This window comes from Pelophylax lessonae (assembly GCF_965119305.1).
Source record: "Pelophylax lessonae genome assembly, chromosome: 8".
NCBI lineage: Eukaryota > Metazoa > Chordata > Amphibia > Anura > Ranidae > Pelophylax > Pelophylax lessonae.
Window position 1 is genome coordinate 280,332,794 of NC_138775.1, and position 26,815 is coordinate 280,359,608.

At 45.8% G+C, this 26,815-nt stretch overlaps 1 protein-coding gene across 5 annotated transcripts in view; it reads left to right on the forward strand.

Moving 5' to 3' along the window:
• DOCK7 (dedicator of cytokinesis 7) overlaps positions 1 to 26,815 on the forward strand; it is a 329,839-nt gene that overhangs the window by 245,131 nt on the left and 57,893 nt on the right. For all 5 annotated transcript variants that reach the window (XM_082265167.1, XM_082265168.1, XM_082265169.1 and 2 more), the window contains 4 exons: positions 6,125 to 6,221; positions 23,405 to 23,501; positions 26,297 to 26,431; positions 26,519 to 26,671. In XM_082265167.1, the coding sequence (XP_082121293.1) occupies positions 6,125 to 6,221; positions 23,405 to 23,501; positions 26,297 to 26,431; positions 26,519 to 26,671 (482 nt within the window). The remainder of the gene's footprint in view (positions 1 to 6,124; positions 6,222 to 23,404; positions 23,502 to 26,296; positions 26,432 to 26,518; positions 26,672 to 26,815) is intronic.

Consider the following 26,815-nt stretch of genomic DNA (forward strand, 5'->3'; position numbering starts at 1 on the left):
CAAGTGCCCCATAGCAAGCTGTTTGCTATAGGAACATTAATGCATGCTCACTCCTGAGCCGGATCTGTGTCTCAATAGACACACGCAGCACGGCACGGCCCTGCCCCCCCGCTCTGACTGATTGACAGCCAATGGCTCCCGCTGCTGTCTCTAAGCCAATGAGGAGTGAGCCTCTGCTCTCATGCACATTTCTGGATCGAGATGGGGCTCAGGTAAATATAAGGAGGGTTGGGGGGGGGGTGTAGGGGCTGCATGCAAAAGGTTTTATACTTTAGTTTAAAAACACTTTCTGCCTTTAGAACCACTTTTAAGAAAAATAAATCTTATTTTTAACTTCTATTCATGACCCAGCTATAGAGATTTCCCCCTCACTTCCTGTCCTGTTGACAATGTATCACCAGGCACAAAGTAAGGGAACCTCTCCCAACAGCAACATGGACAGATTAGTATTGCAGTCAGTATCCCTGTAGAAGGTTTTTTCTTCACTTCCCGTCTGGCAAAAACATTTTCAGCAGGACAGTCAAGAAGTGAGGGGTTAATCTAACTCCTGATACCCTGGATAGCAGTACAAGAATACACCCCCCCCCTACACACCTGAGGACCCCTTTTACATTACACAGCCCCCCTAGACCTCTTTACATTAACCAGCCCCCTATCCCCACACCTCTGGACCCCTTTACATTACACAGCCCACACCTCTGGACCCATTTACATTACACAGGCCCCCCTCTCATCTCTGGACCCCTTTACATTACACAGCCCCCCCTTTCACCTCTGGACCCCTTTACATTACACAGCCCCCCCCCACCTCTGGACCCCTTTACATTACACAGCCCCCCCTCACCTCTGGACCCCTTTACATTACACAGCCCCCCCTCTCACCTCTGGACCCATTTACGTTACACAGGTCCCCCTCTCACCTCTGGACCCATTTACGTTACACAGGCCCCCCTCTCATCTCTGGACCAATTTACATTACACAGCCCCCCCTCTCACCTCTGGAGCCATTTACATTACACAAGCCCCCCCTCTCACCTCTGGACCCCTTTACATTACACATGCCCCCCTCTCATCTCTGGACCCCTTTACATTACACAGCCCCCCTCTCACCTCTGGGCCCCTTTTCATTACACAGGCCCCCCCTCTCACCTCTGGACCCCTTTACATTACACAGGCCCCCCTCTCACCTCTGGACCCCTTTACATTACACAGGCCCCCCTCTCACCTCTGGATCCCTTTACATTACACAGGCCCCCCTCTCATCTCTGGACCCCTTTACATTACACAACCCCCCCCTCACACCTCTGGACCACTTTACATTACACAGCCCCTCACACCTCTGGACCCCATTACATTACACAGCCCCTCACACCTCTGGACCCTATTACATTACACAGCCCCTCCCCAGCACTGCCCTTTCCTACCCTATTTGGGCATTCAAAGCGGGAGACACAGCAGAGCGGAGCAGGAGGCAGAAATAAACCGCAGCGCCGAATAGACAGCGGGAGCTGCTGGAGTCAACCTTCTTAGTTAACCATCAGGTGACTGGTTTTTAGGGGGTCCTAACAACCAATCACCTGCTGGTTAACTTAGAAAGTTAACTCCGGCAGCTCCCGCTGTCTATTCAGCGCTGTTGTTTCTCGCTCTCCCATTCTGCCTCAGTGCCTCCTGCTCCGCTCTGCTGTGTTAGTGAGCGGCGGAGGCAATCCCATGGCTGGCCCTGTGTGTCACCACTCTAGCAGGTGTCACCCTGGTGCGGCCTGACATCAACCCCCCCCCCCCCCCCCAATGCGTACGCCAGTGTGTGCCTGTAGCAGAGCCTTCCAGTCATATCTGATTTTTCAGCTGTTCTGACTTTTAGGTAGTGCTGGAGGCTGCTGCTGCTAAGCCCCTCCCTTTACACATTGTTGTTGGACCTAAGAAGCGTAGCCTCACTGGCCGATCGGAACGGGCAACATGTAGAGGAAGAATACCTGCATCTAATACTTGTAAATCAAATGAGCAAATACCTGCATGTATGTCAGAGAACCAATCCGAATAGTGACCGATTTTTAATCATTTACTCTTACAGTACAGTATATCTGATAGATTTTATTTTCAATTATTCACAAAGAACAGTGCACTACTGTGTGTTTTACATAGTTACATAGTTAGTCTGGTTGAAAAAAGACATAAGTCCATCTAGTTCAACCAATAAAAGGAAAATAAAAATATCCTAAGAAAAACCTTAAAAAAAATAATTACACAATCCCATATACATTATTATTATTATTATTATTATTATTATTATACGGGACTTCTATATCGCCAACAGTTTGCGCAGCGCTTTACAAAATGAAGGCAGACATTACAGTTACAATAAAATTTGTTACAAAAAGGAATCAGAGGGCCCTGCTCGTTAGAGCTTACAATCTATAAGGGGAGGGTCAATTGATACAAAAAGTAATAGGTGTGGGAGATGAACTGATGGGGAAAGTGAAACGTGTATTAGTTAGTAGCCGGATAGGCTTCTTTAAAGAGAAGGGTTTTCAGGGCTCGTCTAAAGATTAGGGGACAGTCGAGAGATTGGGGTAGAGAGTTCAGAAGAATGGGAGAAACTCTGGAGAAATCATAATGCTATACCCGCAGTTGATCCAGAGGAAGGCAAAGAAAAACCCAGCAAACATGATCCAATTTGCTACAGCAGGGTAAAAAAAATTCCTTCCTGATCCCTCGAGAGGCAATCGAATATTCCCTGGATTTTTTGTTGCATCATTTATATTATGAATGCTTGTTTACAGTCTCTCGATCGTAAATCTCTCTGCGTATTTCCACCATTAGATGACTGGTATATTGGCATTGAGACAGAGAAGCAGTGAAGCACAAGGACTACATTGTGTTACTAAACAGAAAGTAGAGCCTGTATGTTGCATATGCTCTGGGTGCTGCTTGGGTGGGGGGGGCATTGCTGGTTCTGAGGAGTCAATAGATGAGCCCAATGAGGAGCAGAGGGGGTACAGGCGACCGTGCTGTCACAATCAAACCAAAAATTTGTCTGTACCCCCAGCTCCAGCAATGTGCTGCATCCTTCCCAGCTACTGAAATATTGACCCAAGTATGCCGTGAAGGACATGTAAAGAATTATGACTTCTCCACTTTCAGACACAATAAAAGCAATAATTTTTCTGTTGCATTATGTATAAACATTTACAGCACAATGCCATAGCAAAACCGACAACCTGCTAAACTTGATGAATGTGTAAGAGGCCATTAACCCTTTCCCTCCCGCTATGGCGTCCCTTCTTTAACCGGTTGCCGACCGCCGCAAGTACATATACTGCGGCAGTCAGCCCCAGCCAGGCAAAGTGACGTATATATACGTCACTGGCTTGTGAGCCAATAGCGGGTGAGCGCGCGCGCGCCGCCCCCGGCTCGTTCCCAGACAAGTCAGTGCGTGTGACCGGCGGACCCTCGCGATCGTTCGGCGGGAAGGGAGAAAGGCGGGCGGCTAATGTAAACAAGCCGCCTGTCATTCTCCCCTGTGTAAAAATGGAGATCAGACGGTTCTACTATGTAGGACCGTTGACCTCTGTTCTTACACCAGTAGCCATGTCCCATCACAGTTAGAATCACGCCCCTAGGGACACACTTAACCCCTCCCTCTCCAATACAGTTAACCCCTTCCCTGTCAGTGTCATTTTTGCAGTAACAGTGCATATGTATAGCACTGATTACTGCAGTAATGTCACTGGTAACCCCAAAAGTGTCAAAAATGTCAGTCAAGGGTCCGATCTGTCCGCCGCAATGTCGCAGTCCCGCAAAATAAATCGCAGATCGCCGCTATTACTCGTTAAAAAAAAAAACACCAAAAATTACAAAAATTGTTCCCTTAGTTAGTAAACGCAATAACTTTTGCGTAAACCAATCAAAATACGCTTTTTGCGATTTTTTTTTTTTAACCAAACATATGTAGCATAAAACAAATTGGCTGAAAATGTTAAAAAATTTGATTTTTACAATTTTTTTGGGGGAATTTCATATAAAAAAATGTGAAAAAAATTGTTATTTTTGCAAAATTTACGCTCTTTTTTTGTGTATAGCGCATGATCAAAAAAACGCACAGGTGATCAAATACCACCAAAAGAAAGCTCTGTTTGTGGGGAAAAGAAGGACGTCAAATTAGTTTAGGTACAGCGTCACACGACCGTGCAATTGTCCGTTAAAGTCACACAGTGCCGAATCGCAAAATAGGCCCTGGTCAGGAAGGGGGTAAAATCTTCCTGGGCTTAAGTGGTTAAAGTCCACCCTTTTGCTGCCACACATACACTGATTAGCCATAACAATATGACCACCCACCTAATATTGAGTATGGCCCCATTTGCTAAAATAGCCCTAAACCCATTGAGGCATGGACACCAAAGTAGCATCCACATGAATGGGAGGACCCAAGGTTTCCCAGAAGAACCCTGCCCAAAGCATCACACTGCCAACTTACCTTCTTTTTTTTTTTTTTTTTACAAGTATGTGCTATTGCAAAAAGCCATTAAAACACAAACAGCATCAGGAACATAGGTACTGTATGGGAACACCAGAACATTTCAAGAACAAGGTGGAAGCATGCAGCACCATTGGAACACAACAGGAGTTCAAGATGGCGTGCATACATATAGCAGCTGGGTGCTCCCACCCGGGCGTCCTAAAAGGACGCGTCTGATATACAGGAGATATATACTCAGTGGTGCTAGGGAAGTTATAACAAAGTAGAGTAGCAGAAATTAGAATGCCGGAACAAAGGAAAGAAAAGAAGGGAAAATAGTAGCAGGTATAGGGTGAGGGGAGAAAGGACAGAAAAAAGGAGGGCAAGGACCAGTTCCCCCGGACAGGCCGCCACGAGGGCAGACTTACCTTCCTATACCGCATCCCGGCACCATCTCTTCCCCAGGTAAATGACGCGCACACACACACAGCCATCCACATTATGTAAAAGAAAACCTAATTCATCAGACCAGGCCACCTTCCTCAATTGCTCCATAGTCCAGTTCTGATATTCATCTGACCATTGTAGAAACATTTGGCTGTGGACACGGGTCACCATGGGCTTCACAGCCTCATACACAACAAACACCGATGCCCTTTTTTTTTTTTCTGCTTTTACCACATCCAACTTCATGGAAACATGTTCACTTGTTGCCTAATATATCCCACCAATTTTCAGATGCCATTGTAACGAGATATTGCCATTACCTGTCAGTGGTCATAATGTTGTGCCTGATCTGTGTATGTGTTAGGCAGTCATAAAGGGGTTAACATTGTTTAGCAGATTCTAAAGCAAAATAATCTTCTGCTGTGGCCAATAAACCGTGTTCTGTCAGCGTCAAACACAAAGGGGTCCATTTATAAAAAGCAAATATACTGTGCACTTTGCAGAGTGCAATTGCTCCAGAGCTTAGTAAATTAGGTAAAGTTTCACTTTGCAAAGAGTACCCAATCATGTGCTGGGAAATTTTTAAAAATTGCATTTTTGTTTGCACATGATTGGATGATGGAAGTCAGCAGAGCTTCTGCTCATTTACTAATCTCTGGAGCAACTGCACTTTGCAAAGTGCACAGTCTGTCTTAAAGTGGTAGTAAACCGCTGAAAAAAAACCTGCAAGACAATAGCATAATGTGCATTTCACAATGTGCTGCATCGCATACTAGCACATTGTGAAATACCTTAGAACGAAGCCCCCCACAGTGGTGCCCGGTCACCACTGAGGGAGCTGACATGTTTCCTCTGCCTTTCTTCGGGATTTGTGGGCTTCGGCGCTGTGAGTGGCCGGAGCCAAAATGACGTCACTCCCGCGCACTCCTCCTTTCCGGCAAGGAGCTCTGTAGTTCCGGCACGATACGCCGGACCTTCAGAAAGCATGCGCCGCCGATGTCAGCGGCTGCATGCAGGGTGAATATCTCCTAAACTGTGCAAGTTTATGAGAAATTCATTTTACCTACAGGTAAACCTTATTGTAGGCTTATCGGTAGGTAAAAATCACCAAGCGGGGTATACAACCACTTTAAGTAAATAAACCCCAAAGAATGTGTGTCCTGTGGATTACACCCCAGGCTACCTTTGATAGCACTGACTTGTTCGCTTCTGTCTCGGCAGAGAGGAGTCCATCTGGAAGTGCATTCGGCAGTCAGGAGAATTTACGGTGGAGAAAAGAGATGACTCACTGGAGGCAAAACACGGACAAGATGGACAAGTATGATGTTTATTACAGAAATGTAGTTGTGTTGATGTTTATTTAAAAAGCTAAGTCCACCTTTTGCAAATAAAAAAAAAAAAGTTTCGTTAATCAACGGACACAGTGCTCCATAAATCATAAGGACTGGGTTATAGTGCCTCCTTCAGGAGTAGGAGTAGGACTAGGCAGAACAAAAAACACCTGGCTACACCCATGGGCCATCCTCAGCTTGGTATAAACCCCCCCTCTCTGCTCTAGGTAATCAGTGTTAATCTGTCTAGTCAGGAGTAAGGATCAATGCTCCTGGCTGGGATCTCTGGTCCTAGCAATTTTTTCTCTTACCGTAAAAATTTATTTTTTTCCTCTCAGAGATCTACAGTCAACTGCCGGACTGGGAGATGGGCTGGATAATCTAGATCCAGTGGTCCCCAGCCCAGCCAGGGAGCGAGTGTAGACCGCAGCTACGCGCTAGGTCGGCTGTGACATAACCTCACGGATAGAGGCTGGGACCATGAGTTAAACGTCTCGCAGGGTGGCATACGACCGGCTTGGGTCTGAGTCGCAGCGGTCCCTTGGCCGACAGCTCCCCTACTTCGGTGGCGAGGGTTCTGTCTGTAGCTTTACCCGCACCATGGAAGGGTAACTACAGTCCCCCCTCTCCCCTTTTAGTGTTTTTTTGGGGTGGATGCAGGTAACCTCCAGGGACAATCGGACATGCCTGCAGGTTCTCTCCTCCCATCTTTAAATTCCTCAGTGAGCTCCCTTTCCCCCTGTCTGGACCTGGAGTCTGGTGAGGGGCCCAGGGAAGAAAATGCAGCAGAGACCCCTGGGGTCTCCCCCGCTATCCCCACTCTGTAAGGGTCCTGGGATAGTGTGTGTCCTGCCCTTGTAGTCTGGAGAGGTCCCAGTGTAGATGCAGAGTGCGCAGCAGGGTCTCCCCTAATGTGTGTCCTACCTTCAGGGGGGGTCCCCTTGCCAGAGGGTGCAGCGTTGCCGAGGGAGAAGGGAAGATTCTTGCAGCGCGCTTCAGCGTTTGTAACTGATGGTGGCCATTTTTCTTAGTCTGGCTGGTCTCCGGTTGGCGGCCATGTTTGTGTAGCCCAATGATGTCACTGGGCCATTTTCCCTTAGTCCGGGAGACGCTGGAGAGGACCGAAGCATCGTGGGGATGCCAAAGCTCTTCCTCCTCAGTTTCCTCTTCCTGTGCCCAGGACAAATGAACAGGGATGGCGTCCATGATGATGCTGGGTTTGAATTCTCAGCGCTCCTCCGGTCGGTAGGGTGAGTCCTTGAGGGTCCCTGTTATCTCTTTCTCTACTGATAGGTACCCTGAGCCTTGAGGGGGATCCTTTAGTGGTGCCAAAAGATCATTTTTGTACTGCAAGGTCTTTCTTTTCTTATGGAGCCTCAGGGTCACATCTCCCCCACTGACCCCCCCTCATGGAGGTGGCAGGTCCCTCAGAACCCCAGCTTTCCATGGTTGCACTGACGGCGGTCCTGCAGTCCTTAGTGTCCCAATTGGAAGTGGTGTGTGGGCAAAAGCCAGGAGGAAGCGTCCCCCCGCTTAGTTTGTCATATCTGATTCTGAGCCTGATGCCGCCATGGATGCGGCCCATCCAGAGGGACTTAATATCACACCCCCATATCCATCCGATAGTGAGGATGATTCCTCCATGGTCGCAGCAGCGAATAAAAAAGCGCTGGTAGACGCACTTATCACTGCAGTGCGTGAGACTTTAAAAATGCAGAATTCGGCTGATGTAGCCACGGACGTGGCTGTGTCGTTTGGTACGCATAAGTCGCCTCGTACACCAAAGGTGTTTCCTTATGTGCCTTATTTTGAGAGGTTTTCCTGAAAGGAATGGGAACAACCAAAATTACCCATTTGTGGTCCCCAAACGTTTTGCTGTACGTTACCCTTTTGAGGAGTCATTTTTTAAAAAGTGGACTAGTGGTGGACCCTCCTGTTTTTAGGTTGAATAAAGCAACCATGATCCCAGTAGATAAATCCCCATCCTTTAAAGTCCAAGCTCACAGGAAAACGGAGGCTGTGGCACACAGCATGTTTACTATGACTGGTTTGGCATTGCGGCCAGTCTTTGCCTTAGCCCTGGTGTCTCAGACCCTAACTGAATGGGCCAAGCTTTTGCACCAGGGCATGGGGAGTGAGCAGGTCCCCGCTTCTTATGTTGACCTAGCCAAACAGTTGGTCCATGGGCTGCAGTTTATTTTTGCAGCTTTGGATACAGCTCCTGTGCTGTCCAAACGTTGTTTCATCTGTGGTGATTAGGCGCGTGCTGTGGCTTAAGAATTGGTCCGCAATCGGGGGCCCTACTCAGCCCATAGAAAATTCTTTTGTGCTTCTGGGACTGAGAATAACTGATTTTGCATACAGGTTCTGAGTCTGGTGGTATCCACATTCGAGACAGTTCTGTTTGCACAATCTTACATGCAGCTCCTTTAGCAGGTTCGGCTCTACTGGGGGATAACCGAAGTTCGTGGCGAGATCATGGGTTCCTCTGGCAGATGCCGAAGGCATCCAAGGGCCACGGTAAGGCCAGTATCATCCTCTGCTCAGTCGTCTTCCGCAGTTCCTGTGAGGAATCAAGAGAGGGCATCTTCCAATCATCCTGGTGGCCGTAAGCGTCCCTTGGGGGCTTCCTCTCAGAGAAGACCAGTGTTCCCAAGGGCTAATCTACCATCCCGCTTTACAGTCCCTGGTTTAAATGGCTTAGTTATTGAAAGCCAGGTACTGAGGTGTAGAGGTTTATCTGGATCAGTGATCCCTACTCTGGTGAAGGAGAGGAAGTCGTCTTCCGGAAAGATATACCATTGTACGTGGAAAGCGTATATATTTCTTGGTGTGAGTCGATTGGCGCTCATCCTCGATCCTTTGTTGCGGCTTGGATCTTAACCTTTCTTCAACGGGGCGTTGTTCGGAAATTGACCTTGAGTACCATAAAGGACCAGGTGTCTGCCTTGGCAATCTTCTTTCAGCGACCCCTGGCAACGCACTCTTTAGTCCGTACCTTCATTTAGGGGGTTTGACATGTGGCTCCAGCTGTACGGTCTCTTTTGCCGCCATGGGATTTAAATTTAGTGTTTTTTTCGTTTCTCCAGAAACATCCATTTGAGAATATTCTGGAGATTCCCTTGTCTACGTTATCCCAGAAGGTGACATTCTTGGTGGCTATTACCTCGGCCTGCAGGGTATGGGAATTGGTGGCATTATGCTGTCACAGTCCCTATTTGGTGGTCCATAGGAATAAAGTGATTATTTGTCCCTGGTCATCATCCCTGCCCAAAATTGTCTTTGACTTCTATTTGAATGAGGAAATTGTGTTGCCTTCCTTGTGTCCCAAGCCGGCTCATCCCAAGGAATTTGCCTTGCATACCTTGGATGTGGTTCGTGCGATTTTGGTTTATCTGGCAGCTACTGAGTCCTTTCAGAGGTCAGACTCGCTTTTTGTGGTTACGGACAGACCAATAAAAGGGCTGGCCACTTCTTCGGCTACCATCTCTAGATGGATTGGACAGACGATGTTTCAGGCCTATTCCAATTAAGGTCATGTTCCACCTTTCCTGTCACGGTGCATTCTACTCGGGGGCTGAGTACTTCTTGGGCCTTCAGGCATCAATATTGCAAGTTTACAAGGCGGCCACTTGGTCATCGATGCATACCTTCACAAAATTCTGTAGGGTAGATAACATTGGCATCTGCGGATGCTTCTTTTGGTCGTAAAGTTTTGCAGGCTGCTATTTAGGAGGGGCTGTTCCCTCTTGAGGGGTGTTTTTCTTTAAACATTTATTTTTCAGACGGTGCTCTTGTGACCCGGTTAAGGCTCCTGTGTCCTGGTTAAGGGCTCTTATGTTTAGCCTTGGGTTATTTTCCCCACCCCTCATTTCCTTTTGGCACTGCTTTTGGATGTCCCAGTAGTTATGATTTATGGAGCGCTGTGTCCATCGAACGAAAGAGAAAATTGGATTTTTGTACTTACCGTAAAATCCATTTCTTTGAGTTCGACGGACACAGCACCCACCCCTCTATGGAGTTCTGATACTTCTAATACTGCGTGCTACTAAATTGATTACCTAGAGCAGAGAGGGGGGTTATATACCAAGGTAAGGACGGCCCATGGGCGTAGCCAGGTGTTTTTTGTTCTGGCTAGTCCTACTCCTGGAGGAGGCAATATAACCCAGTAGTTATAATTAAAGGAGCACTGTGTCCGTCGATTAACTCAGAGAAATGGATTTTACGGTAAATAAAAAAATCCCATTTTTGCAGCCCTGATCATCAGGGGATGGCGGGTGCAATGCACAGGCTCCTACAGACTCCTCCAGCTCCTTGCCCGTACCGAGGTATGGACTTTCAGTAACAGATGGAGGAAGTCTCAGTGAATACCTCGGTATGGGCAAGGCGCTGGAGGAGTCTCTAGGAGCCTGTGCATTGCACCCGCCACCCCCTGATGATGAGTGAGACTTGTAGTTCATTTATTCACAGATCTCTACTCAAAGTTCAAAATTGACAGCTGTCGGTGGGGGGGGGGGGGAGAACCCTTAAATATGATCAAACATGGTAAAAAAAAAAAGGTGGAATTGGCCTTTAATTCAAAAATGCTTTTTTTTCCCCATTCTTTGCAGAACGGTAGAATATAAATCTACAGTTAATGGTGCGATGTTTAATATAATGCCATAAAAATGTGTGTGGTTGAGGCACCACATCATAGTGTCAAAGTCCAAAAAGATTTTTTTCCAATAAAAGTATGCTAGTTCATTTTTTTTTTTATATATATTCTATTTATACACACTCATATTGATTCCAGCCCTGATGAAGGGAGCAAGGCTTAGCCCCTGAAACGTGTTGACCTGCTTACAATTTCTGTCTGACATTTACTGGATCAAAATCATTTTGGATTTTGACACTGCTGTGTGGTGCTTCCGTATTTGCACGCTTCAACCTCAGTCACAGTCCAGAGTGGCTTTAAAAGGCTCTTTGGTTTGTGGGAGCCACCAGCCCAACCTTCAAACATTTCGTCAATGCATGAATATGAAAACCTTAGAGATCCAGTGCTGTCCATCCATTCTTCCAGTATATCTTTCAGGCTGTCCATTTCTTGAGTAAATCTATTTTAAGTGAATAAGACGTTTTAGGGCTCCATTCACACTTTGGACATCAAAGTCACATGACAAGTCACACCCCATTCTTTTCAAAGGCACCTATTCAAGTTGATGCAACTTTAAAAAGGTGCCTGCTCTACTTTGGTGCGACTTTTGATGCGACTTTGATCCATAGAATGTAAAGTCGGTTCAAAGTCGCATCAAAAGTCACTTCAAAGTCGCGTTTCAAATCGTACGACTGTGGAGATGCGCTAATGTGGATGAAGCCTAATCTTATATTAATATTAATACAATGTTTTCCCTGTAGACTATCCTGAGTGCAGTGTCATAAAGGACCCGTCACACTTGAATGTCCCCAGCTGCTTGGGTTTTGGTGCTTTGAGGTTCACATTTGCCATAGAGTAGCTGAGCACCTACGGGACTTTGGCTATATAAGCATATTGTGGGTAGCTATAGACACACCCCTTGAATAATTTTGACCAATGGCTGTGGTGTACGCTTCAGAAGTTTCTATAGGAATAATAAGTAACGAACATTCCTTGGAAAGTTAGTTTCTTCCTGCCTGCCATACTATATCAAAACCCAACTCCAACAAACTTGAAAATGATCCCTTTTAGTGGGTTTGTGCCTGGACTGCAGGACCTAATTGCTCATTTAGTCAAGGGAAGAGTTTTTGCACGTTTAATTGCCATCCGTCTGGATTTCATTGACAAGATCGGATAGTTGACGCTGCCCCATAGGGGTGAATAGAGCATCCAATTAACTGACAGGCGGACCTGATTGGAAAGCCCGTGTGAAAGTGACCTAAGAGACCTGACAAGCAATTAGCACTTGCAGTGTGGATGCGGCCCCACTATAAGCCCACGTTCACATTCGTCTGATTTGACATGTCAAGTCAGAGCCAATTGCTGGCAATGGTACCGTCCGAATCGGTGCAACGCCGCACCAATTCCCAAAAGCAGTTTCTGTACTACTTTTGGTGACTTTGGGGGGCGATTTTAATAGACATTTGTGCGGGTTCATGTAAAATCGCCCCCGAAGTCGGACTGAAATGCCGCTTCAGCTGAACTCGCACGATTTTAAATCCACATTCAATGTAAACCTAAGCTAAGGAATCATTTTCAAGTTTGCCGGAGCCGGGATTTAGATTTGTGCCCAAGTGTGTTATACTCTAAAGCCCAAATAGAGACTAAGGAGATATTCCGGGCTGTATGATTAAAGGCTAGAGAAGTCCCAGTAGTCTGGTAGCCAGTGCACCCAAAATTTACAACTTGCATGTAACTTTTTGACCCTGGACCCTTAAAGCCCAATTCCAGCCAATTTTTTGTTTTAGTTATGGGCAGCACAAGAAAGGGCTGGACACTTGTAAGTTTGGGTTTTTTTGCTGTAAGTGTGCCTACTGGAGAGAATTTCTCCATACTTCCTGTGTGTTCACCAAGAAACGAAGTGAGGGCCAAACTTCCCCCAGTTGAGTAAAGACAGCATTAACCAAGCCCCCATCCATCCAGAACTCAAAAAAATATTTTGGCAGGAATTCATCTTTACCACTGTCTAGTGCAGGGGTCCTCAAACTATGGCCCTCCAGTTGTTCAGGAACTACAATTCCCATCATGCCTAGTCACGTCTGTAAATGTCATAGTTTTCCAATGCCTCATGGGATGTGTAGTTCCGCAACAGCTGGAGGGCTGTAGTTTGAGAATCCCTGCTCTAGTGGCTCTTGGATTGGACTGACTGGCTCCCGAAACTTGAGCACATGGATGACCCATTATGAGCTTTCTTTACCGTACCATGGAACTATTGTGGAATTCTTCTCCTGTCCTCTCACCCCTTCCTAACTTCTGCTTTTGGTTGTCTTTCCACATGTGCGGTAAATTTAGAAGCCACAAACCCTGCAGGTACTGTCACCCTGGTGTGTTCCTCTTTTATATTCGGTTCTGCATCGTACACGTCCGTCACGTGCCGTTTAAGACTGTTTTAGTACTTAACGTTTCCTGTCTTATTATAATGTTTGTATTATGTTTTTTTTTTTCCTCTGTATTTTCTAATATATACAGCTGTTAATCATGTTGTGTGTTTTTTTGAATAGTTTATGGTAATTTTAATGACATTTTTTGCCCATATCTGCGGAGGTAGAGAGTGCGATTTGTGCTGGTGTGGTGCTGTAGACATGAAGTAGACCTAAAACTGCAAAGGGAGTCCAAAACCACATCTTGAAGCAGAACGCAAACGCCTGTACCTAAAAACAAAACACGTTTGCACTCGTCAATTATAGTGAAAAATAAATAAAATAAAAAAAGGGACGCTGCAGTACTTAGGCCCCTTTCACACATACGGACCGTTCATATCATCAGTTCAGTCACGTCAAAATGGATCAGATTTTCATCTGTTTCTTGTCCGCTCCTTGTCCGCTCCTTGTCCGCTCCTTGTCCGTTTCTTGTCCGTTTCTTGTCCGTTTCTTGTCCGTTTCTTGTCCGTTTCTTGTCCGTTTCTTGTCCGTTTCTTGTCCGTTTCTTGTCCGCTCCTTGTCCGTTTCTTGTCCGCTCCTTGACCGTTTCTTGTCCGTTTCTTGTCCGTTTCTTGTCCGTTTCTTGTCCGTTTCTCGTCCGTTTCTCGTCCGTTTCTCGTCCGTTTCTTGTCCGTTTCTTGTCCGTTTCTTGTCCGTTTCTTGTCCGTTTCTTGTCCCTTTCTTGTCCCTTTCTTGTCCCTTTCTTGTCCCTTTCTTGTCCCTTTCTTGTCCCTTTCTTGTCCCTTTCTTGTCCCTTTCTTGTCCGTTTCTCGTCCGTTTCTCGTCCGTTTCTCGTCCGTTTGGCTTCTTTCACACGGTCCGCCTCCGCAGGCGGATCCGTGTTGCTCAGCGGGGATCGATCCGCGATCCCCGCTGAGCCGGGCGGATGACAGCTCCGTCTCCGCTTGCAGAGCGGAGAGGGAGGTGTCTCAGCACCCGCTGCCCTCTATGGGGGATCGGAGGAGAGCGGACCGCTTGTCCGCTCTCATCAGATCCGCTCCGCTCCGATTACTGAACGGATGGAAAAATAGGGTTTCCATCCGTCCAGATTTCAGCACAGGATCGGATGCGGATGGCAGCGGGTGTCAGCGGAGGTGACCTCCGCTGACACCCGCTGCCCCATAGAGCTGCATGGAGGATCCGATCAGATCCGCCTAAAAAACTGACAGGCGGATCTGATCGGACCACCTGTGTGAAAGGGGCCTTACTCGTCCGTTTCTCGTCCGTTTCTCGTCCGTTTCTCGTCCGTTTCTCGTCCGTTTCTCGTCCGTTTCTCGTCCGTTTTTTTCACATCTACTACCAATGCAAAAACATATGAAAATCGGACCGTTTGTCCATTTACATCCGTTTTTCGAATGACCCGTTTTTATAACGGAAGAAAAATAGGGCTTTCATCCGTTCAAAACAACGGACATTGACGGAAACGGATGATCATCCGTTGTCATCCGTTTTCCCATAGGAATGCATTGATGTCCGTTTTTCATCCGTCAACGGATGGATGAAAAACAGACAAACTGTCCGTAAGTGTGAAAGGGGCCTTAGTTATCAACTTTCCTAAATGTTTAATACAAGAAGAGTGCTTCTGTGTATAGCCAAAGATTCTAACAAAAAAAAAAATACTAATCAGCATGGTAAAATTTGCAATATCATGTGTCTCTGTGCTTAAATCATGTTCGCTTGTGATAAAATATAAATTCAAAGAACTGTGCAGATACAAAGTACATTAAAAAAAAAAAAAAAGTCCTTCCAAATGTCAATCAATGTGTGACCATGTGAACAGAAATCTTCGAGCCACCTTCACCGAAATTCCCTGTGTGTAATTGAAAATTTCCTCCACCAAAGGACAAAAGATGGCCGATCACCTTATGTTACTGACCTTTAAAGTGTTACTAAACCCACAACAGTAAAATCAGTATGTATATGCATTAAAGCATGCATGTTTTACTCGCTGTGGAACCTAAGGAAGTTCATTTCCGGGATTGTGTAAAAAAATAAATAAAAAAAGGCGGTTTGATCCTATTTTCTCTGATTCTCCCCTTCTTCCATTGTCTCCAATTCTTCTCCTGATAGTACAGAGCCTTAGGGGCACTCTGCATGTGCTCAGTTTGGTGTGTATTGCTGGATAGTTTTAAATCTCTTTTCCTCCTGTTAAGGGCCCATTCACCCCTGATTGCACTGCACTGCAGAATGAATGGGCTATTTTTGTCAAACTGGTGGCCCTTCAGCTGTTGCAGAACTACAAGTCCCATGAGGCATTGCAAGGCTGACAGTTACAATCATGGCTCCCACAGGCAGAGGCATGGTGGGACTTGTAGTTCCACAACAGCTGGAGGGCTGCCAGTTTAACACCCCTGGGCTATAATGTACCACTTGCTCTTGGTTGGGTTCTTTCATGATCCAGAATGGGAGTGACATCAGTCAGTGGTGGAGGTTGGGAAGGGGAGGAGGGTGCTGTTGGGCACAGGCCAGCGTGGGCACATCTGCAACACTGGATTAATGGCCCACACCCGTAAATGGCCAACTCGAGTATACATTGTTTCACAAGGCAAAAATAAAAAAGCATGCAGGATGGATTAGAGGAGGCTGGGAGAGGGTTCTTGTTTTGACCCAAGTTGGGTTTTAAGGAAGGGAAAATCGTAAAACCTAACTCCGGGCAAATAAAGTTTTTCCATGCAGTGGGGCTGTGCCCACACTCAGGGCTGGGGCAAGGGGTAGGCAGGAGGGGCGGCTGTCCTGGGCACTGTGGTATCATGTGAGGTGGGGGATGCCACAAGGAGACTGGGGGGGGATTTGTTTTGGGAGGAAATATTTGGGATGCAGCAGGGGTAAGAACTGTTCTAGGAGGGAAAACTTAATTGGGGGGAGGGGTGCTAGGAGTGATTATTTTGGGGGATTTGTGTTGGGGGGGGGGTGGGGGGAGAGGATTAGTGCTAGGAGGGGAGATTTGGCGAGGTTTTATGGTGGGGGGGGGGGGTGATATGGTAGAGGGGGGGTGCATTCTCTAGGAGAAGTGTTTTTCTTTTTTTTATGCGGGGGGGGGGGGGTGGGTGTGTGTTGGGAGGATTTGAGCTGGGAGGGGTATGGGGAACAAAGATTTGTGCTGGGGGAGGATTTCAGTAGGGGGTGGCTTTGTCCTGGGAGGAGGGGGAATTTATGCTTAGAGGGTAAGCTTGCAGGTAAATGCTCAATTTTGTTTTTTTTTAGGGGGGGGGGGGATTTTTGCTGACACATAATGTTCATACATCTTGGGGGGGAGGGTGCAGTTAGGAATGTTTACCCTGGGTTCTAGATGACCTTGTCCTGGCTCTGCCCACACTGCACGGGTTAACTGCTCATTTTGTCCAGGGGAGAGGAGAAAGCGGTATAGTCAGCCGATCCTCCACCCCACTGGTATACAGCGCTCCCCCACGATCCAGCAGTGGACTGTTCCTAACATCCTTACATCCAGAGCAAGTCTATGGGTGAATTGACATCGGGAACAGTCCACCATACAAGACCACTAGACTGCAGGGGAGGCAGGAGACACGGGGACTGATCTTGTGCGGGGAGGATTAGGTAAATATATCTCTGTTCTCCACTCCCCTAGACCAGGGATGCCCAAACTACGGCCCTCCAGTTGTTCAGGAACTACAATTCCCATCATACCTAGTCATGTGTGTGAATGTCAGAGTTATACAATGCCTCATGGGATATGTAGTTCTGCAACAGCTGCAGGGCCGTAGTTTGGGAATCCCTGCTCTAGACAAAAATGACACCGTCCCTGTATTTTACGGAGTTGTGCTTTAATACAAATAGAAATGCAGACTTGGCAGGGGTTCTAACCCTTCCCTTCTCTGTTGGTAATTTAAAAAAAATAAAGAAAAGTAAAAAATGAATATGGACTGACCCAACTGGTTTTCCATGGCAGGGGACAATTTTTTTTGTGTTTATGGACAGGACCCCAGACACCGCCAGCTGATCACTCTTAGGGAATAGACCATCAGCGAGGTGGGGTCTTTTTTTTTTTCTCTAGTTGGTGTCCTCTAAGAAAAGACATGGTGTGTGCGCACTTTTCCCCTATTGGTCAGGTTGTGCCCCCATGTGTGATCATGAGATTGTGCCCCAGTTTAGGAGGTCTAATCTAATATCTATAGCAAACTTTAATCATTATGCATTGTATTATTTTAAAGGGGGGGGGGCTGCTATCCTGTGTGCACATTGTTCATACTTATCAATAACACACCTGAGAAGTGATTGTCTTGTATTGTGACAATGTATTGATTACCCACTAATACTGTCTGCATGTGTGACATTGTGTGCAGTTCTCAGAGTGCCTTTACTTTGGCTGTGATTGTCTTCTTTCAATGTGATTCATTTATAAGAACCAGAACAAGCTCATAGCTGCTTTCCATAAGAGAGCTATGAGTACGGCAGATGTATTTCCTACAATTTTAGAATTCAGAAATCTACGCTGAATTTACAATGAAAAGCTTGCAAGGTGGTAAGAGCGACTCAACCAAGAGTGCAATAGTCGCACAATAAAGATAAAGATGAATTCCAGGTATGGATATTTTTGCGTAGTTACTTTGCTCCAGCTTGGAACAATGTAAAAGTACATTCTCCACACCTGTGGGATCCCTGGGAAAGCCGAGAATCACTGTAGTAGCCAGAGGTACTACAGTGAGCCTCGCTGTCCTCTAGAGCAGTGGTCCTCAAACTGTGGCCAGCGAGCCAGGGGCAGTCCCTTGCTTGCCTTTATGCAGCCCTAGGTGCACCATTCCTCACACTGATATGAGGCACTACTCCCATTGACACCAGAAATGAGGCACCATTCCTTTCAGTATCACCAACATTGGGGGCATAATTCTTCCCAGTTATATACACTAGATCACTATTCCTCCCACTATGGTTAAAGATGGGACACTTTTCCTCCACAGATACCATCAATGGGCACTATTGCTTCCAATGTTGGCACCAATGTTGGAGCAATATTTCTTTCACTGATACCAATGTTTGGGGCACCATTTCTTCCACTGACACCAATAATGGGGTACTATTCCTCCCACTGACGCCAATAATGGGGTACTATTCCTCCCACTGACACTAAGGATGGGGCACTATTCCTCCCACTGACCCCAATGATGGGGCACTATTCCTCCCACTGACACCAATAATGGGGTACTATTCCTCCCACTGACACCAATGATGAGACACTATTCCTGTCATTGGCACCAATGATAGGGCACTAATTTCTTCCACTGACGCCAACAATGGGGCACTAATTCCCTCTACTGACGCCTATGGGGCACTATTCTTCCCACTGACACTAATGATGGGGCACTATTCTTCCCACTGACACTAATGATGGGGTACTATTCCTCCCACTGACACCAATGATGAGACACTATTCCTGCCGCTGACACCAACGATGGGGCACACTTCCTGCCACTGACACCAACGATGGGGCACACTTCCTGCCACTGACACCAACGATGGGGCACACTTCCTGCCACTGACACCAACGATGGGGCACACTTCCTGCCACTGACACCAACGATGGGGCACACTTCCTGCCACTGACACCAACGATGGGGCACTATTCCTGCCACTGACACCAACGATGGGGCACTATTCCTGCCACTGACACCAACGATGGGGCACTAATCCTACCATGGACGACGATGGGGCACTCTTCCTGCCACTGACGTCGACAATGGGGCACTGTTCCTTACACTGACGTCGACGATGGGGCACTGTTTCTGCAACATTATCCACTTATACTGATCACAGTTTGGCCCCCTAAATTCTGAAGACCTGTAAACTGTCCCTTTGTTTAGAAATTTTGGAGACTGTTGCTCTAGAGCCAAGCAGCTACCCTCTTGCATAGAAACCACAGGGGGTCTTTTGCGTTGCGCAACATGGGCCTCATTCAGAGAACGCCTTGTCTTTTTCTCAATGCAAAGCATTCTCTGATTGGACTAGGTGGAGAGGCAGAACAATGTCTCAATGTCCACCTCATCCAATCAGAGAACATTTTGGTTTGATTGTGAAAAATACAAAGCGTTCTATAAATGGAACCCATGTTGAGCGAGTGACCCTCTTTGGTTACTATGCAGCAGGGCAGCTCTTTAGCATGGGACCAGGAAGACAGCGAGGAACACTGTAGTAGCAGCAACTACTGTAGTGATTTTCAATTTCCACAGGTATCGCACATCTATGGCATAGGTATACTTACATTGATCCAAGTTGGATACAAAAAAGCCACACCTGCAATTCAGCTTTAAGAGATTGTTTATCATTCACAAATATGTAACGTTTCTTAACTTGGAGAATCATTTTCCCTTATGCCTCACTCACATCAGCTGCGTTGGACAGCGTCGCCCAAAGCAGTCCCAATGCAACAGCAAGACTATTTGCCTTATATCCTATGACTAAAAAAAAAAAAGGTTAGGTTGCATTTTTGTGCAACGCATTTCAACGTGCAGTAATGCAACCCGCTGCAGAATTATATTGGAGTTGAAGAAAGAAAAAGTAAAAGCGAATGCTGTAATGCTTTTAACAATACATTGCAGTTCTCGGCAGTTTGTGTTCACTGTGTGCAAAATAATGTGTGCTGTGTAGTTTGAACAATCCTTTACAGTAAACCTAAAGTAATAAAAAAAAAAAAAAAAAAAAAAGGATTATTACTCAGCAAGCTTATTATATACAGTAAACAAAAGTGCTAAAAAAAAATCTAACCCTTGGCTGTAATAAGGGATAATAGTGGAATAGAAAAAATGGCGCCTCCAATATGTGATATATTTTAAAAATAATTTATGTGTACCCGGCATTTGTCATCAATTTTTTTTGGGGTATCCCAAAACAAGATTCAAAAATTATTATAACAATCTGAGGTGCCTCAGATTGTTATAATAATTTTCTGTAATAAGGGAATACCTGCAGCTTTCTAGTATCCTGCTATATGATCAGCACCATGGTCCTGGTTACATGGTTTCTGCCAGAGAATTTTGGGGGAATGATATTGAGGCAGAGTCAGTTCATAAGTGGCTCACTCTTAAAGAAGACCTGTATTGTTTAGGCTGTGGCCCAGATAATGCAGGCATAAGGACTAAGGACTAGTCACCAGTAGTGGCACACCAAAATGAAAATTCAGAATGCACTTGACTGAAACCGACATTGATGGTTTTTAAAATTTATATATATTTATATAATTGTATTATATTAGACTCTTTAATTAAAATCATTTATTTAAATTTATTGTTGGCCATTATTGGCACCTTTTGAGGCGGTGTTAAAAATCCTGCTGGCTGCATTTTTGGTGCATATTTGGTCACTTAAAAAAAAAAAAAAAAAAATGCACCAATAACTCACCTCCCTATTGAAATGCATTGAAAATGCAGCAAGGATGCATCAAAAATGCACCTATGTTGCGTTTTTTATGCATTTTTTGAGTTACATGACCTATGTAAAATTGTACATGAGTGCCCTGTAATTTTGCAGGAGGAAATTAGGGATAAATGTAAATCTTTTAGCATAATGATTAGGTACAATTTAACTTTTCTAGATATCTCATGTAAGATATCTTACCCATGAAGTATTTACTTCCTGACATCAGTCCCTGGAGATCCTTTACAATGGCAGAAACTTGCCATGAGAGCCTTGGTATGTATATTACCATTAGACAATTGCTCTTTAAGAGCAAGCTTTTACTCGAAAATCAAAGACCTTCCTTCGTAAATATCCTGGCCTTCTCTAGGCGTCCTCTGATACTTTTTATCCCTACTTTATAGAAAGTGAATAGAGCCCCACATCCCAATAGAATGTACAATAATACCAGGAAAAAAAGATGGTACTTGCTCAATATCTCAGGAATTAGACAAGAAAAATATAATTTAAAAATCTCTTATTAGTTTACAAAAGATTAAAAGGCATTTCATTAAAGCCCAAGGGATTAAAAACAATAAGGAATATGGCTTATGCCATATACAGATCTGTCTCAAAACCTCCTTGACAGAATACCATAAAAATCATATATAGTATCATAGAGATGACTACAAATCTATAGATAGACTGGAGGGTCTAGGCAACTGAGGATATCTACGCGTTTCGCTGTTATAGCTTCATCAGAAGAATTATTGTTTCTCAGCATATGTCAGTGTAGAAAACTCTCATAATCAGCACAAAGTATTGAGTGGGGAGCTCAAGTTGAACCAGGCAAATGACACCAGACAATCTTCATATATTTACATACTTAGAGAGGATAAGGCACCGCACTAGGTAATTACCCGTCTTGGTATGCAGGGGGACCTAAAATACAAAGAAGTGTGTCCTCAGTCCTATCCTACATAAATTCACAAGTAGCTGGGACTGTCAAGCCTCATAACACATACTCCAGGTGTTTCCCCATCAAAAGAAACCACCACTGTCGGTTAATAAAATGCCTTTTTTTTATCTTTTGTAAACTAATGAAAGATCTTTTTTAATGATATTTTTCTTGTTGAATTCCTGAGATACTGAGCACCCTAAAGTCTCATCTTTCTTCCCTGGTTTTAGTGTTTATCCTTACTTTGCACAGAGGAATGTCCTTGTTATCCCTTTGTGCATCATCATTATAGAATATGGCATTTAACCAAAATGCTAAATACTCGCACTGTTCGCTGCTGGATAGACATAGAGCCTGGTGGATAGGAGAAAAAAATGTTTCTCTATGATTCAGGTCATTAAATGCTGAACTCCAGGACAAACGCTGAAAGATATATAAACTTTTTTGCTTGCCAAATGATTATTTATCCCAGGGGCGTAACTACAGGGGTTGCAATTGGAATCGGGCCCCATGCTCCAGGGCCTGTGCGGCTCCCCTGTACACCTGGATAGGAGGGGCGGCGGGGGCAGCACGTAGAGAAATCACTGTCCTCCTTTTTCCTCCTGTAGCTGCAGGAGGAAAATGGAGGAGATTGGTTCCTCTGTATGCTGCCCCCGCCACTCCTCCTATCCAGTTCACTTGTGTTCTGCTGTCTATGGGCCCCTGTGTGCTCCCCTGGTCCCCCCCCCCCCCCCCACTGTGCTCCCTCCCCTCTCCTGCCGGCTGCTGCAGGGGATGTGTCACAATAGAGAACCAGGAAGGGGTCGGTAAATATGTAATTTACCAGCTCCTTCCTTTTCTGAATGGACATAGTCAGTGACATTGTAAAAAAATAAAATAAAATGATAAAAAAACAATACAATTAAAATACCAAAAAATAAAAACTGCTGACGCCAGTGGGTAAACTTCCAGGATCGCAAAGGTCACACTTGCGACTGGGCCCTGGCATTCCACCACCGTGGGGAGGCCCCAAGATGGCAGGAAGGGGGCCCACTGCAGAACTTGTGAAAGGGTCCCGCAGCGGGACCATGAAAAAGGGCCCCAGAATCAGTGGGAAGAGCCCCGGGCTTAAATGGAAGGGCCCCGGCCAGAGGTCCGGGGGGCCCTTCATGGTTTCTTGCACCGGGGCCCTGAAGGTTCTAGATACGCTTCTGGTTTATCCTGTTAAACCCGTCTTTTGATCATGCTGTACATCCAAGTCACTGACCAAACTTTTTTTCTGCTGCAGTTGATCAGGACAGCCTTGGTCAAGGATACGCCCCCTAGCTGACTGATTGGACAGTGAAGGAGCAGAAATGCAATGGGAGATTTTTGCTGTGCAGTCTCATCATGCATACATGTTTACTTTGTTAGACCAACAGCACTGTCCACAGCAGTAGAGCCCTGATTGGCTCAGAGAGCTCCCTTTCTCCGAGGATTTAGGAAGGTTATTTGATGACAGATTCAGCTACTTATGCTAGCAGTGTGGAAGGTTTGGATTACATAGCCGGTGTTTATTTCTTCATGGAGTTGAGTTTTAAAATCTTTCAGGTTACAGAAATGCTGAAGTACATCTTTGTGAATGGTTCTTGCAGGCTTTTCATAAACTGTGTTGTAGCCAACACTCCATGTAGAAGGACAAAGAGTAGTCCTGAGTCTTGTAAAGCTCAGTCAGTGTCTCGTTATTTTGTACGGTCATGTATAGGAATTTGTGGTTCTTCTGTTCATAATGAAGCAATGTGTGCTCTCTTATGCCAGGTCCCGGGCAGAGCTGGAACACGAGGCTTTAATAGATGGAAATCTGGCTACGGAGGCCAATCTCATCATTCTGGATACCCTGGAGATCATTGTACAGGTGAGAAACAAAAGTCTGAGACCAGCTGAGATCGTATGAGAAGTAAGATATACCTGTGCTCAAATGCTAATAGCTTGTACATGCATATATTCTATCAGGAGGTGCTAAAGGGGGTGCCCACACAATAACACTAGATATTCTGGATAAAACCTCTGCACACTGCTATGTACCATCTCTAGCAAACTTTGCAGTACAAAACAGGGACTTTGTGTTCACACATACATTGCAATACATATTTAAGCTGGCCAACTGCGTCAAAAGTAATCCCTCTCTGGCCAGTCCTACTCTGCACTGCAAATCTGGCCAGTCCTACTCTACACTGCAAATGCTACTGTGGACACAATGCCAACCTGGGGCAAACAGACACAAAGTGAGGGAGAGCTAATAGGTTCAGATCTGGCCACTGAACTGCATTGCACCAGAAATAAGATATACCTGTGCTCAAATCCTAAAAGCTTGTACATGCATATATTCTATCAGGTGCTAAAGGGGGTGACCACACAATAACACTAGATATTCTGGATAAAACCTCTGCACACTGCTTTGTACCATCTCTAGCAAACTCTGCAGTACAAAACAGGGACTTTGTGTTCACACATGCAGTGCAATACATGTTTAAGCTGGCCAACTGCGTCAAAGTAATCCCTCTCTGGCCAGTCCTACTCTGCACTGCAAATGCTACTGTGGACACAATGCCAATCTGGGGCAAACTGACACAAAGTGAGGGAGAGCTACTAGGTTCAGGTCTGGCCACTGAACTGCATTGCACCAGAAATAAGATATACCTCTCCTCAAATCCCTATAGCTTGTACATGCATATAAACTACCAGGTGCTAAAGAGGCATGACCATACATTAAAGTGGTAGTAAACCGCACCACTTTTAAATTTTTTTTTAAACCCTGTAGGGTAAAGGCCTAATGTGCTATTATGTGATGTCACAAGCTGAATACAGTGTGAACATCTCCTAAGCGGAGTAGATTTAGGAGATATTCTCTGTACCTACAGGTAATCCTACTATAAGTAGACAAACCAGTTACTTCCACTTTAGCACAAGAAATCCTGGATAAACCCTCTGCACACACAACTTCATAACAGGGTCCCACGTCAGGAGAGGAAGACCATAACTTTTTTTTGTACAGATGGGGCAGAACTGAAAACTCTGGTGGTGTACCTTGCTACTGGAGTCATTGGGAGCACCAGACCCAAGTTTTGATATGCCAGTATTGGTTGGAAATAGAAGAGCAAAATGTATACCTGCAGACTCACTTCTCTCTATCACCCTGGCCAGGAGATGCTCAACCCCATAATTGGAGGCGGCAGGGTGTGCTGGGTTTTTTTTTTTTAGCTAAACTACTTGTGTCGCTTTTCATACTTGTGACATTCTAAAATGTGGGGGTCCTGCATCTGTTGGATATATAGAAGAAACTTCTAGTGGAACTTTACTATTTAAATTGACTTGGGGGACCATGGCCCTACCCCCCCCCAAGTACTTATTTATTTATTTTTTTTGGGGGGGGGGTTACCTTTTTCCAGGTGGCTTTTTCCCCCACTGCCTTTGAGGCCTAAACCAAAAATACGTGTCATTCTCCAGCAGCCCCCTGGGATAATCTTGTCGCATATCCCAGGAGGCCATGAAAGCCCATTCACAGAGTAACTGGGGGGTGAAACAAGGGCGTAACTATAGGGGTTGCAATTGCAACTGGGCCCCATGCTCCAGGGGGCCTGTGCGGCTCCCCTGTACACCTGGATAGGAGGGGTGGCGGGGGCAGCATGTAGAAAAATCACTGTCCTCCTTTTTCCTTCTGTAGCTGCAGGAGGAAAATGGAGGAGATTGGTTCCTCTGTATGCTGCCCCCGCCACTCCTATCCAGTTCACTTGTGTTCTGCTGTCTCTGGGCCCCTGTGTGCTCCCCTGGTTCCCCCCCCCCCTCCACTGTGCTCCCTCCCCTCTCCTGACGGCTGCTGCAGGGGATGTCACACAATAGGAAGAGGTCGGTAAATATGTAATTTACCAACTCCTTCCTTTTCTGAATGGACAGAGACATAGTCAGTGACATTGTAAAAAAAAATAAAATAAAATGATAAATAATACAATTAAAATACCAAAAAATAAAAACTACTGACACCAGTGGGTGAACTTCCAGGATCGCAAAGGTCACATTTGCAACAGGGCCCTGGCATTCCACCACCGTGGCGAGTCCCCAAGATGGCAGGAAAGGGGCCCACTGCAGAACTTGTAAAAGGATCCTGCTGCAGGACCGTAATGGCCCCACAATGAGAGTAAAGGGCCCCAGGATCAGTGGTAAGAGCCCCAGGCTTGAAGAGAAGGGCCCAAGCAACGGGTCCGGGGGGCCCTTCATGTTTTCTTGCACCGGGGCCCTGAAGGTTCTAGTTACGCCTCTGGGGTGGAACTACGTGGGCCATCAGGGCCTGGCAGTCAGCTGAAGGAGTTCAAGATGGTGATGCTGGACACCGGCTGTCGCACCTGAACAGTGGATAGCTGCAGGACGATGCTGGGTATGTGAGTATGGTTTTGTGTTTTTTTTTTTTTTTTTTTTAAATAAGAGCCTATAATCAGAGGGGGTTGGCAGAAGGGGTAGTTAAGCTCCCCTTTAAAGTGATGACAGCAACAGTCCAGCTCAAAACCTGGGCCTGGCAGAGTGGGGTTTCCCTATAGAGGTCCCTTTGAGCATATGAAGATAGGATGGGAGACCAAACACTACTCCACATTACCAAAAACCTGAACACTCTGTTTGGAAGGGTTTGGGTTTATAATGATTGTTTCTTTTGCACAGACTGTCTCAATGACAGAATCCAAAGAAAGTATCCTAGGTGGGGTGCTGAAGACTCTACTGCACAGTATGGCCTGCAACCAGAGCGCCCTCTACCTGCAGCACTGCTTTGCCACACAGAGAGCCTTGGTCTCTAAGGTAGGATGGCTGTATTCTAAACAAGGTGAGCTTTTTTAGCAAGTCTATAAGTTATTATGTCACCCAGTCTATTATGTGTTCCTGCAGTTTCCGGAGCTGCTGTTTGAAGAAGAGACAGAGCAGTGCGCGGATCTCTGCCTTCGCCTTCTCAGACACTGCAGCAGCAGCATCGGCACCATCCGCTCCCACGCCAGCGCCTCCCTCTACCTGCTCATGAGACAGAACTTCGAGATTGGAAACGTGAGTTCAGTTATCTTGTGCCAATTGATTTTTTTCTTTTGCAGACCATTAAATTACATTTTGAGGACAAAATATTACATTATTTTGTGTTACAGCAATATCAGCATGAAGAAAAGACATAATTTACAGAGCGTGTGTTAAAGG